The 13,756-nt window shown below is 36.6% G+C and overlaps 2 protein-coding genes across 2 annotated transcripts in view; one reads left to right on the top strand and one right to left on the bottom strand.

The window, feature by feature from the left end:
• Positions 1–228: 228 nt before the first annotated feature.
• figla (folliculogenesis specific bHLH transcription factor) lies at positions 229–2,558 on the bottom strand. Its single transcript, XM_065250878.1, has 4 exons — positions 2,242–2,558; positions 1,192–1,341; positions 1,017–1,106; positions 229–721 (listed from the first exon to the last, which is right to left on the bottom strand). Exons 1-4 carry the CDS (start codon positions 2,461–2,463, stop codon positions 533–535), a joined length of 651 nt encoding a protein of 216 aa, XP_065106950.1. The 5' UTR covers positions 2,464–2,558; the 3' UTR covers positions 229–532.
• A 6,239-nt stretch (positions 2,559–8,797) lies between these two features.
• The window catches only part of hk2 (hexokinase 2), a 54,896-nt gene continuing 49,937 nt past the window's right edge, over positions 8,798–13,756 (top strand). Inside the window, exon 1 of the mRNA XM_065250877.2 lies at positions 8,798–9,013. Coding sequence (XP_065106949.1) covers positions 8,951–9,013 — 63 coding nt within the window. The 5' untranslated portion in view covers positions 8,798–8,950. The remainder of the gene's footprint in view (positions 9,014–13,756) is intronic.

Here is a 13,756-nt window from a genome sequence, read left to right as displayed (position 1 = left end):
AAAACATAATTAAATAATATAAAATATAATATATAAAGTAGTATATAATATATAAAAGATATAATAAAATATAATACATAAAATATAATACATAAAATATAATACATAAAATATAATATATAAAATATAAAATATAAAATGTAGTATTAAAATATAGTATTAAAATATAATTAAATAATATAATAATATTCGGAAGACATAAGGAATATATTAGACCAGTATATTTCTCATTTGTAGAAACAAACACCACCAATAACACCATTTACAATTTATTACATTGTGTAAATAATACAAGTGAGCTGTAGAGCCTCAAAATAAATAAACTTTATACATTCGCCTCTCATATTCTCAGGAGAGTTCAAATTTATATTGCATTAAGAAAAAAAAAATGCAGCTCAGCCAACCATCAACAGTTAAACCAAATATTTCCATAATATTAAACAGTGACTGCACCAATAGGATAAAGTTTATCTTAAAAGGCACACACAGAAGAAATAAATAAAGTACAAACTTAATTCAGGATACCAAGTGTCTATGAGGGAAGTTGTCCTGTTACCACAGTTTGGTCTGAGCCAACCTGCACAATGTACATTGGTACGACACACTGCACCGTCATGTTGTTGAGATCCATGTCGTCATCATCATCTGCTCCGGTCGCCGTGGTTACCAGTGGGGCAGTCACACTTGCAGACAGAAATGGACTGGAATCTGACTCCAGCGCCTGAAGTAGAGAACAGGTGCGTTGACAGCATGAAAAGGTTAAAACCAGTTACCTTTAATTCACTATTTAGATGTTGTGGCCAGATGCTTTAATTCAAATTTGACTTATGCAACATTTTGCGTTTCCCAGACTTCAAATCTTGACATTATGCTTTACTAAAAGCTACAAAAACACTAAAAATCTAATTGCGATTAGAAGCATCAAAGTTGATTTCACTCTTTGACATGACCTTACACAGTCAATATTAAAGATATAATGCTCTTAAAATAGGTAGAAATCATTACATAGCCCTCACATCTTCCATAGTCCATATATCAGAGCAGTCAGTCTCGATGTTTGAATAGTTGAACCCAGGCTCTAGGAAAACATCTGCATTCCCACTATCCTGTAAAGAGCACATATTGAGACATTGTGAAGTGGAATTGAGTTTATTCAGATCAGAACAAGAGGCAATGCTGCCCCGCACTTACGCTGGATGAGGTGTGATTGAGGACAGCCGAGAGGAGCCGAATGTACTCCGTCGCGGCCTTAAGCATGTCTACTTTGCTGGGCTTTCGGTCCTGCGGCATCACCGGCACGATACGCCGAAGGTACGAGAACATACTGTTCAAGCTCCTCACCTGAGTGAAACAATAGATACATTTTTGCTCTTCTTCCATGAAAGCGAATGGAGACAGAAGTCCATTTTACTGTTATACATAGTTTAAGTTTTTTGCATACTCCATCCATACAGCAGCTTTATGCAAATTAACAAGAAAGTCAATTATGTTTCTTTTTTACAGTATAGAGCCACTGTCATTCATGCAAACGTGAAACATGAAAGTAGGAATCTGGCATGAAAGGATAATACAAAGAACCAATTGTCCTTGATTCTCCAGCTAAATGTGCAATAGGGAATCGATGTCAATCACTGTTATTTGGCTTATTACATTGAATGAACTCAAACACTTATGTGACAGATCAAATTGACATGGGTGATTTTACTTTATCAATATATTTATTAAACTCATTGACAACATTGCATATCTGGAATCCTCTCATTAGACTGTCAATGGGACTAAGCATCTATCAGAACCCATTATTTCCATTCTAATACCAGGAACTACGTCTAGCATTCCAGGAAACATCATTGCTTTTCAAAGACGGAAGAGGTATAAAGAGAGTTCCAGGAAGGGAAACAAAAGCCAAAGGAATAAGGAATGAGGAACACCTGATTTCATTAACAGATGCAAACAGGCCATTCCTAACATCATACGCAGTTAGATTTCAATCAATGGGTTTAAGGAAGTCAATAAAGATTTTAAAAATTTCTAACCTTTGTGACGCTAATGGACCAGAATTAGGTACAGGAATAAAAAAAAAAAGTGTAATTATGAAAAGCACAACCTCTATAGCTGATAAACTTGGCTAAACTTTGTAACCCTGCAACACCCTTTACTGTTCACAAGGGGGCAACAATGCACAAATTTCAAGACTACACCACAAATTTCAAGACTAATTTGTTACACCACAACTCTCACCCGCAATCTCTCTTTGGCATTGGCAAGCTGTCGTCTTTTAACAGCTTTATCCCTGTCTTCTGTATCAATATATCGTCCGTCTTCCAACCGGACGAATTTGCCGATGCTCACGTGCACAGGGAGTGACGGTTCAGTGCTCTCGCGCAATAAAATGTCACCCATTAGCTCGCGCTCGGGGACTTTCATTAGACCCAACACCGCCCTGAATTTTCTATTAGTCATTGCAACGTTTACTGTATTTTGTGTACGATGTGTGTAGTCTGTATTGCAGCATTCGCTATTTAACTTATTGTAATAAAGATGTGCAAACTGTACTAACACTGTTTTGGACTGTATAGTCCTTAAAGTTGACCAATCACGTGATAATAAACGTCTCAAATTCAATTCACCTGTGTTTAAAGCCCCGCCCACTTTAATAATCTTTTAATGATAGCGCACACGTGGAGCACCTGTCGGATTTAGGTGCTATATGAATGTTCACCGCTAGATGGCGTAGTGTCTGTCTCTTTTAGGTGATGTGCTTTATTGTCAAGCTCTTATTCACCTTTAAAATATAAACCTACCCATGAAAAATATTTACGAAGTAAATAAAGTCCCGCTAATACTTTTTAAACCCAAGGGCATATTTGCAGTACACAACTGCGTAAACAATTGGACTATATTTTGGCAAACTTTTATTTTTTTTTAACAATCTTTTAATAATCTTTTATTTCTGATCATGCATTGACATTATACATTGAACATGCATCTTCATTTATGCATCAATTTATTCCTTCTCTCTATGTTTATAGTCAGGAGTATTTCATTCAAAATCTCTTCCCATTTTCTCATTCAGTGGAAATAAGCACCATAAATAGCCTACCTATTTGGTCATGGAATTAAAAGCATTGATGATAATTATTTGCACTATTACTTTGAACTCGTGCACCTGCTTTGCATCTTTATTTAGCCTTTTTCTTAAGAAATCCTCCCTTATGATCAGATTAAGAGGAATTCATCTTTCTTTTGAAACATGTAATGTGTTGATTCTTAAAAAAAGATTAGAGCTTGTTCTTGAGAATCCACTACCTCTTAAAGAAAATGCTTATGATGACACATCATCCTCTGAATCAAACAACTGGATCTTTTTGGTAGAAATAATCGACATCAGCTTATTTGGTTTCCTGTTTCTTCACAGTCATGAAACCACACCTATGAACCCCAACACTTGAGAATAAATTGGCTATAAACAATCTGAAAATGCTATTATGCTTTTATATACCTATATTCTCAAAACATCTATTGTTTTGCATAATATCAGTCTTCATACACTGTCAGAAAAAATGAGAAAAAGTCTGAATATGTAACATTAAAGGTCCCGTTCTTCCTGTGTTTTCAAAGTTTAGATTGTGTTTACAGTGCCAATATAATGTGCATATGTTTCACGCGAAAAAAAAAACGTATTATTTTTTCCACAATTTACTTATCTCCAGTGTTGGGGGTAACGCATTAAAGCATTACTTTATAAATGTACACATTAATATTTGAGTTACTTTTTTTAAAAAGTAATTTCGAGTTACTTTTCAGTTTAATTAATTCAATTTAAAAATAAAATAATGTACTTAATTTAACTGAATATATTATCGTAGAATTACACACTCTCTGCGCCTGAGCGGGAACAGTTTGAGTCAGAAACGGAGATGGCAGGCCAGAGCTTGACATTTTTGCGATCATAAAAAACACCTGTAAGGACTGAAAAAGATCAAACCTCAGCCAAGTAAGAAAAAGTAAAGCAAAAGTAACTTAAAAGTAATGTATGCATTACTTTCCATAAAAAGTAACTAAGTAATGCAATTAGTTACTTTTTGGGGGGGTAACTTAATATTGTAATTCATTTCTTTTAAAAGTAACTTTCCCCAACACTGCTTATCTCTGTATCGCTTTTTTCACTTGTGTAGTTTGTTTAGTGTGTTGTGATTCAATAGCAGCTTAACTTAGCAGAACGTATTCCTGTAGGCAGAGTTTAGTCAAAAAACTATTTTACTGACTTCATTAAAGCAGAAAGTAGAGAGCTGTAGTCCAAGGGTTAGGGTTAGGGTTAGTTTGCTATAGGGTTAGTTTGCTGTAGGCTTTAAAAGGGGATTTCTGTTAAAGAAAATATATCGCCTGGCAGTGAACTTTGAGCTTTATCATTTTACAGGTATTATTTATGCTCTAAAAGCAACATTAAAGTTTGAAAAATGGGATCAGGAAAAACGTGACCTTTAAGCTATAGTCATATGTCTGCATTTGGTACCAATATGTATCTTTGAAAGCAGGGCCGGTTCTAGATATTTGGAGGCCCTAGGCAAAATTTATGTTGGAGGTTCCCTCACACCCCTTTAATTTGGATGGGACGTGTTTTATTTTCTACCCTGAAAGAATTAATTTGACCACAACAGTAATTAAACATGTTTTCCCCATTACTTTTCTGTTTTATAAAGTTAACAAATTGATTAAATTTATGTTAAAATTTAATTAGAAATGATGCAAAACTACATGTGTTAATAATTTTAAGGCAGGTCAAATTTGTTGTTGTTGTGGATGCAGTAACTTATTGAAAACACCACCTTTTTGTGATAACACATGATAACACAAACACAACACTAAGAAAAAACATTGCAAAAACCCTAACTGTAAAAAACTGCACTATATATATATATGTCAGAGGTCGCACGCCTCTGGAGCAACTAGGGGTTAAGTGTCTTGCTCAGGGACACAATGGTGTGTCTCAGTGGATTCGAACCCGAGTCTCTCACACCAAAGGCAAGTGTCTTATCCACTGCGCCATCACCACCCCATTTTATAAGTTATAACAACTCAACTGTAGTTATAACAACTCATCTCCAGTCTAGATAAATAGTAGTTAGTTGAAATGACTTTGTAAATCCGAGTTGATTCAACAAACAATTTTAAGGCAGCAAAGTTTTTTTACAGTGTACAGATGAACACCTCCTTGAAAACTTTGTTGTTTTTTATTTTAACTGGGTATGAAGAGGAATTCCCCTCTTACTGAACCAATATATAAAGTTATCTATTAGACTATGTATATATTCATATGTATTTTAATACCTTTTTATACCTTAAATATCCATCAGTTGCCACTGGAAGTTAAACAAACTACTAAGCAGGATAATTAAATAGTTTTTTTTTTCAATAAATATGTTTTCATGATTTAAAAACTAAAATAAAGTGTAGAGGACTTACAGGGAAAAATAGACAGTTTACATTAGGTATGCTGTTTTGTTTGCTGTTTGACTTTAAATACAAACTTTTTTAACTTGACTATTTTGATAGTCAGCTTCCCACGTGATGCTATCGTGCACATGCATTCAAAGTGTCTAAACAGAGTCAACAGCGCTCAAGTTTGATCTGTCCTGAAATGACGTTGATACAGAGAACAAAGCTAAGTTTATTTTTATTTCAAAATACCTGCATGCATCATGCGCTGAACTGTCTTTGCATGCCGCTTTTGCTAAGCAGGAATCAAAGGATGTGATAGCCGCTTTCAGCGTCACTCAAAGTCGGTCATGAGATTTGAATGCTGTTCATCTAGGCTTCTTTAACTTCACGAGGCACTGCAAGAACCGACAGGTGGATGATATCAAATCACTGCGAGAGCGAATCAAGAAATCATATAGAGGAGTCTGCTTATCAATTGTTCTCGCGTTACTTTGATGTCATCAGCCTGCGGTTCTTGCGGCTGCGGTTCTTGCGGCTGCGGTTCTTGCGGCTGCGGTTCTTGCGGCGTCGGTTCTGCATAAAGTCGAACTCACCTTAAAACTTTACTTATTGCTGTCAGTAGTGATTGTCAGACTAGCGCACATGGATTTAGGAGTTATGGAGGCCCTCTCCAAGCTTGAGGCCCTAGGCATTTGCCTACTCTGCCTCGGCCCTGTTTGAGAGGCACTTATTGGTACCTTTATGCATCTCTGTGGGACTAATTTGAACCCTTTAGGTACAAAGCTGTACTTTTTGAAATGGCACAGCCCCAGTGACAGCTGGGGTACATAAATAAACAACCTTTACAATGCCATATACAGTAAGAACTATTTTTGGCTGGATGGTAAATTATAAAGAACCCTTACACCAAAAAACCCTTTCTGTTTTAAAAAAAACTTTTATTTTGTAGTGAATAAAGTTGTTAAAGTGAAAAAATGGTTCTTCGAAGAACCTTTGACTGAATTAATTTTTTTTTTGAGAAAACAAAATGTTGGCATGAAACGTAAGTAGCGATTGTCTTATTTCCCTGAGGTGATATCTGAGTGAAACGGCTTCTCAAATGAAAAACAGGTAGGGCTGGGGCACGTTCAAGATCAAAACGGTTTCTGGATTGAACGACATGTTTCCTGGAAACGATGTGCACCGATGTGATAATTTCTCTTGTTTGGTGGATGTCAGAACTGCAGTCCAATCAGCAGCAACATGTAAATAAATCACGCGGTACTAAAGAGACAACTCGCACAATGGTTTCAAGTTGGAATATTTTATTTCATTCTGGACGGCAAAGGCAGTGACTGTAACATTGAGCGTAACAGTATTTATTAATTTATATTGATTTCATCAGACTCCAGAAACATTTAAAAAAGGAACACAAAGAATGGCCTCTCAGCTACCGTAATTGCAACTCTTGCGTCATCACAACAGGGTGTTCAACACATCACTGTTTCTGTTTAAAAAACGTTGTGCAACGTTTTGTTGGGGCTGAACGCAGCCCTGGATTTAAATTCATTTGAAGTTGGGTCATGTTGCCATTTGCTAATCGCTTATTTGCTAATTTCTTCACCGGAAGTAAAGAGGAATCGTTTGGAGGAAGGGAGGGAATTTGCGTTTTTTATTAAGGATTGTGAGGGCACATGGATTTTGTAAAAATAATGAAGCTCACAGATAAGTCATTTGTAAAAAAATACCACAATATTCCAAAACAAATGACAGATTTTCATTTTAATTTCATTGCAACTTTAAGCACCTTTATTTTTAATAGTGTCCTATTGCCTGAAGAATTGAAGTATGTTTCCCTTAAAGACAAATGTTAAGACACTAGTTTTATTCTTTTATATCTGAAATGTGTATTCACTTATTTATATTAGGCCATTTATTATACATTCTAGAAAGAATTAGTAGTTTCGCAACACTTTCTGTTTAATAAAACTTGGATGACTTTTGATAACTTTCTTTCTATCATTTAACATTTTTAATATACTTAGCAGTTATTGTATCAACTGAAGCACAAAACAAAAGACATCACAAAGTTTGGGAGATACTTGAAATACTTGACATAAACTAGTTTGGATAGATGAATGACTGATATGATTAAAGAAATAACTTGAACATCATCCTGTTGACATAATAGCACAGAGACTGAAAACAATTCAAAAACTGAGTCTGTCTTTTGATTGTTCATCGGACAAACCGTAGGTGTCCTCATTGATGTTTCGAATCAATGTTAGATTTGTGTGAACAATTGAGGCACCATCGTAGGTTTGAAATCCGATCAGCTGCTCTCTTACATTACAATCTTACATTCACCCATCCCGTAGGATGTCAAGAACTCAACCCCGTGTTAATCTGATAACCAACTCTGTATAAGAACATTGTTATTTTATTTCTGCTTTAATCCAAATTATAATAAGAATGAAAATCAAATGTGCAAAAGATTGCAATGCTGGTATTTTAAATGTGCATTGAAAACAGAAACCCAGTTGACATTTGAAACTTAAAGCAAAGTTCCTTGACAAAGAAATGCCTGGTTTGTGTGCTCTCTTGGGTTATGAAAAAATTTAAGAATTCATAGAAATATTGACTATACTGAAAAGGCAAACCCAGGCTTTGACCTTTTGAACACTTAAGCATTATGAACATTTTACTCTCAAATATGTGAGAGCAAAAGAGGAATGTCTGAAATTGAAAAACAGCTCCCATAAAATGCAGAACATTTAAAAAAAACGTTTTTCTCATTCTGCTGTATTAGATTTAAGGAGACAGTGCTTTATCTAGTCACTTTTAAAAAAGGTGCATAGGCCTACTCAATACCAATTACCTGCAAAATTGTTCTTTCAGATATTTCATATTTTTTAATATTTCATTCCTTTCTTTGTTAAGTCAGCAGTGTTCAATATAAGTGGATTACTTTTAAATTCCTGTTGGACACATCTGAGTCATTAGCCTTGGTGTTATGCAATCTTTTCACATTTTTCTAAATACATCAATAGACAATAATGGCATTAGATTTTTACCAAAAAGCCTGAATGAATTAACCACCATTTTAGAGAAAGTTACAGCCGTTATCTGATACAATACAAAATGTAAGCAATGTTTTGATACTTTATACCCTTTTCTCCGTTATTTATCTTTTATTAAATAAAAAATGAAAACTTTTGGTAAAAACTTCTTATTTTTATGCTCAGTATGCATTACGCTTCACCAACCTGGCTTGGGTTTGGAGGCAGGACACACCTTCTTTACATCCAATCATCGGCGATGATGCAAATGACGCAATACGCTCAAATTACTTGCGCGAGGTGGGGCGAAAGAATCGTGACATCACTTCTCATCATCGTCGTGCGAGTCAAAGAAAAAGTTGAAGAACATGAACTCGCATCCAAAGTGACTCAGTATCAGTTTAGACCAGAATCCAAAGACTTTGAAAGTTAAGAAAGTTTGAACGAAACATCGAAGGTGACTGAAGAAGATGATCGCCTCTCATTTATTGGCGTACTACTTCACTGAGCTACACCATGACCACGTTCAGAAAGTAAGTACCCAAAGCCGGCTGATCAAGATTATATCAATGTAATCTATCTGAATCAACATCCGAATAATGGAAGCCATTGTTTGTAAATAGTTAAGCTATACAAGTTTGTTGTTAGCGGTACTGTTGTATTTGTCGTTCGCATCCCTTAACTACACACGTGACGTGGGCTCGCAAGGTCGAATACATCTTAAAAGATAAGTCACACTGATACCAGGCCACAGGATCTGGTACTTGTTTGGATGGGGGACTTAGATGTTAAATATATGAGATATCATTATGTGAATCACACTGAATTGGGTTTAGGGGTTTGTGTCAATGAGTTCATTGACGTCAGTGTGCTGGCTCCCCGTTTCCGCATATTTTTAAGTATGCACTATGCAGATTTACTAGCATACTTCCCCTTACTGAAACGATCCGTGGTTTTATTACCTTAGCTATGTTATTTACTATGTCTCTACAATAAGTATAGTTTATCCATGATGTTTGTAATAAAACTGGTAATTAGTCTGACAAAAATGTAACATAGTTACTGCATCTAATGTAGTAAAATCATGGTTATTTTTCATAAGAGAACTGCGTATAAATACTGTTCAAATACGATACGACCTAGTACCGCCTTTGTCGGGCCGTCGACGTGACACACATTGTCACGTTAACTGAGAACAAACACAAGCTATTGTGGGTAAACTAGCTGGTTCAGTAGTAGTAATCTGTGTTGCTTCCTGCCACGATGTATCTTTAACTGAGGCGCGTTAACTCATCTGTAACCTGAGACACTGGCACCGGTGACGCGCATCACTCCCTCGCGGCATTAATGACGCATAATTTTGCTATTACAACACAGTGCCGTGACTTCTGTGACTTTAGGCACGTCGTCTTTTAGGAGATGTGCTACTGTCCTCGTGCACTAATGCCAAATGTTGAATACAAGTGACATTCACTTAAAAAAAGTTTGATTTCTCACATTGTTTTTTGCCTTATTACTTATTAAATAGTGGATATTCCCCTGATTTCACAAACAAAGCTTAAGCTTACTCCTACACGAAACACGTTTGATCTGTCTCAACTGAAAATAACAAGCACTGACTGATTTTAAAATATGCCTGTTGCATTAATTTTAATCTCTAGTCTTAGGATACACACCAGTAACATCTTTTTCTAAGGCGTGTTTATCAAAAATGCTTAAACGTCTTAATTTTACTAAGGCTTTAGCTAAGCCTTGTCTGAGTAACCCAAACATGATGTTTAAATTTGGAAGTTATGTGTGGTCCGAGCCCCACTGATTTATGTCGCCGCATTGTGTCCTTGTTGCATTTCTGGATATTTATGTACAGGAGGCAGTAAATAATCCACTGCAGGGCTCAATGCAAATACTTTTTTGTATTGGCCCAGCTGGACCAGTGGTTCAGGTTTTAACTTGCTCTGCCAAAAGTTTTACTAGCCCTGCTGAAAAAAACAGCATCAAACCAGCATGGGAATTATGCTGGTCTATGCTGGTTTAGCTGGTGGTCACAGCATACCAGCACCAAAACACAACATATGCTGGTATGACCAGCATGGGATGCTGGTGCTAATGCTGGTTTAGCTGGTGCTAATGCTGGTTTGGTGCTGGTTTAGCTGGTGCTAATGCTGGTGCTGATGCTGGTTTGGTGCTGGTGCTGATGCTGGTTTGAAGCTGGTTTAGCTGGTGTTCACTAGAAAACCAGCACCAAAACACAACATATGCTGGTCTTGCTGGTATGCTGTTTTTTTCAGCATGGAGCCCCATCAAAAAAGATTTCAATGTCACACATTTAAAATAATAATAATTCCAAAACAAATACAATTGTATATGTATACTTTTTATTCATCATTTGTTAAAGGAACACCCCCACATTTTGGGAATTTAGCTTATTCCCAGTATCCCCCAGAGTTAGATAAGTCTAAACATACCTTTCTCATCTCTGTGCGTGCTGTAACTCTGTCTGACGCAGACCCGCTAGCTTAGCTTAGCACAAAGACTGGAAGTGAATGGCTCCATCTAGCAAACTGCTCCCAATAAGTGACAAAATAACACGAGAATTTTCCTATTTATGTGTTGTGATTTGTACAAATAACAAGATCATACAGACATCTTTTAACAGTATACATACTGGGAACTATATTTTCAGAAGGCAAAGCACTGATAATTGGGTGGAGTGATTTGCACAACTCTGACCAAACTCTCTGCTCCACACTGGGAATAAGCTTAATTCCCAAAATGTGGGCGTGTTCCTTTAAGACAATTGGCAATTTTAAATGTAAAAACTAATTCTGAAATGTCACAATACTTTCATCAGGGTCAAAAGTTCAGGGTATACCAGGACTTACACTGCACAGAAATGGAGAATTCATCAAAGGAATCTTGTTTTAAGGAAGATAATAAACCAGTATTAATAAAACAGTGTTATTAATATGCTGTGTTGATATGTCTCTCGATGCGCTTAAAAAATTCATACATCTCGGCACTGATGTTCAGTGGACCAGATGAAAGGTATAGGCAACCCTTTTAGACACCATGCAGGCTATGTGCTTGTCAGCTTTTCTCCTGAGCTTCGAGGTTTTGTTTTACCACCTGATGTAACATGCAACAGTGTCCACAACAACCAAAAAGCTAGAAGAAACCTCATGACACTGCTGAGAAGTTAACGTTCGCAATGCTTAAAATGTGTCTCGGTGGTAACATTTCATAAGAATACATAGAGACAAAAGGCCACAGGCATAAAATATATTGTTTACTGCCCGGAGCGTCTCTCACGCTGGCCTCCGGCCATCTGCAGTCCTTTAAGATGAGCCCTGCCTGCACTGGGATGCAGTCAGATTTACAGTTCTTGCCCTCTGACTTCGATCAGTTCCTGGTGCTGTAACACTTGTTGTTAGTTTTAGAGTCATAAAACCATCTTGTGCAAATGAAGATCGCTCCTTTCTCATAGGCGTGTTGTTTCCCCTTTCATGCTTTGGGGTCAAATGGTCATGAGTATGCTTAATAAATGGTCTTCAAATTTCCATTCAAAGGAAATCACGTTCATACAAATGACCCCAAACACTTTTGCAATTTTGAGGCACTGCCTTGAGTCTATCTTCATCGATGTGATATTTCTGTGCTGGGATATAACATGGGACTCTTGGGGCCCACATAGGGTCTCAGTGCACATGTTTTTTTGATATTTAGATCCTGAGGTGCTGTATTACTTTTAAGTTAATAGAGATAACCTCTATGTCCGTGATCTTCGCACGGACTGTCTGTGGCCCATATTTACATACTTTCGCCTTCACGCCGTCTAATGTAACATGCACCTGATTCCTGTTCCTGTACCAGAGGTTTATTATAAAGTCAGATATTTATTGAGAGTGAGACATTATAGCAGGGAAAGGACATTGAGTTCAAGGTGACTTAGTCTGTACATACAGTCCTGCTCTTTTTTTTTACATGTTCAATGCCGGAATGCTGTATTTTCAAGGAATCTAAACTTCTGGAAGGCTGAATCACTTCACAGCATTAGATCAGTTTTACAGCAAGCAGTTTCAAAGCATGCCTATGCATTTAAATAGATTCTTTATGAGGATTGAAGGCGTTTAACATTTGCATTTGTGCATTCGGCAGACGTTTTTATCCCAAGTGACTAAGAGCCTGTTCAAACGGAAACACATTTGATTGTATATGTACAAATTTTTTATTGAATCATCGTTTTGTCTAGACGGTTACGGTGTTTTTGACCCGTATATTCGCTTTTTTAAACCGGGTCTCAGAGTTGAAAAATCTGAAACCAACACCCTGGTGATTCTCGTGAAACATTTTGATAAAAAAGTAAATGCTATCAAAATAAGAAGCATACAGTTACAAACATCTCTTCATGTACTATTTTGCACATGATTTCAAAATGACATCATATAAACCAGGGGTTCTCAAAGTCCGGACTCCGGTCCGGATCCGGACCCGATGAGAACTTGATCCGGACCCGCGTCCACTTCATATTACAAGTGCATTAATTTCTATGTGATTGATTAAACGAGAGCATTTGCTACTTTACAAATGCATATTGAACTTGTAAACCATTCGTTTAGTTTTGTTTTCTTTTTAGATTTAAGAGTATTCTTGGTCCGAAAATAAAACGAGTTATTTAAAATTTTCCTGTGTGACGCTGTAGCCATCACACCCAGAAATTATGCACAGCTACTTCACGTACTACGGCTTTTGATCAGTAAGTCCTTATCAATCTGCAATCACTGTTGGTTTGAGTCGTTTAAAACATGCATTTGAAAAAGAAACAATCGTCAAACATAATCTTTATACATATTCTTTATTATCATGAAAATACCTGAAAAGGTTTGAAGAACAGCAATATAAATATATCCTTAAGACATTTCCTGGAGCTGCGTGTGTCTTGTTCTTCGTCTGCAGCGCATAATAAGTTTCTGCCCGAGAGCGCCCCCTGGCTTTTGGATGTAGCGGCATTTCACCGTAATTCATGAGAAGCATGGCAAGCATCATAAACCAATTAATAGGTGCACCCCTAATTTTGGTCAGTGTCTCTGCCTACCAACCACACTTTTTTGCCATGGTTTATGCATCTGATGGAGAACAAACTGTGCCATTTCTCTAATTAGATTGCTTTGTATTTTGCACCTGGTTACTTTTTGCATATTTCTTGTGTTTATGTTTAAAAAATTTTTTTACTTTAAATGCAAAATACACTTATGTTTTTCCCAAACTGTTCGTGTTGA

Source organism: Paramisgurnus dabryanus, chromosome 5 (genome assembly GCF_030506205.2).
Source record: "Paramisgurnus dabryanus chromosome 5, PD_genome_1.1, whole genome shotgun sequence".
NCBI classification, from domain to species: domain Eukaryota; kingdom Metazoa; phylum Chordata; class Actinopteri; order Cypriniformes; family Cobitidae; genus Paramisgurnus; species Paramisgurnus dabryanus.
Note: the sequence above shows the minus strand (reverse complement) of the source record. Positions and strands in the feature narration are given on the sequence as shown.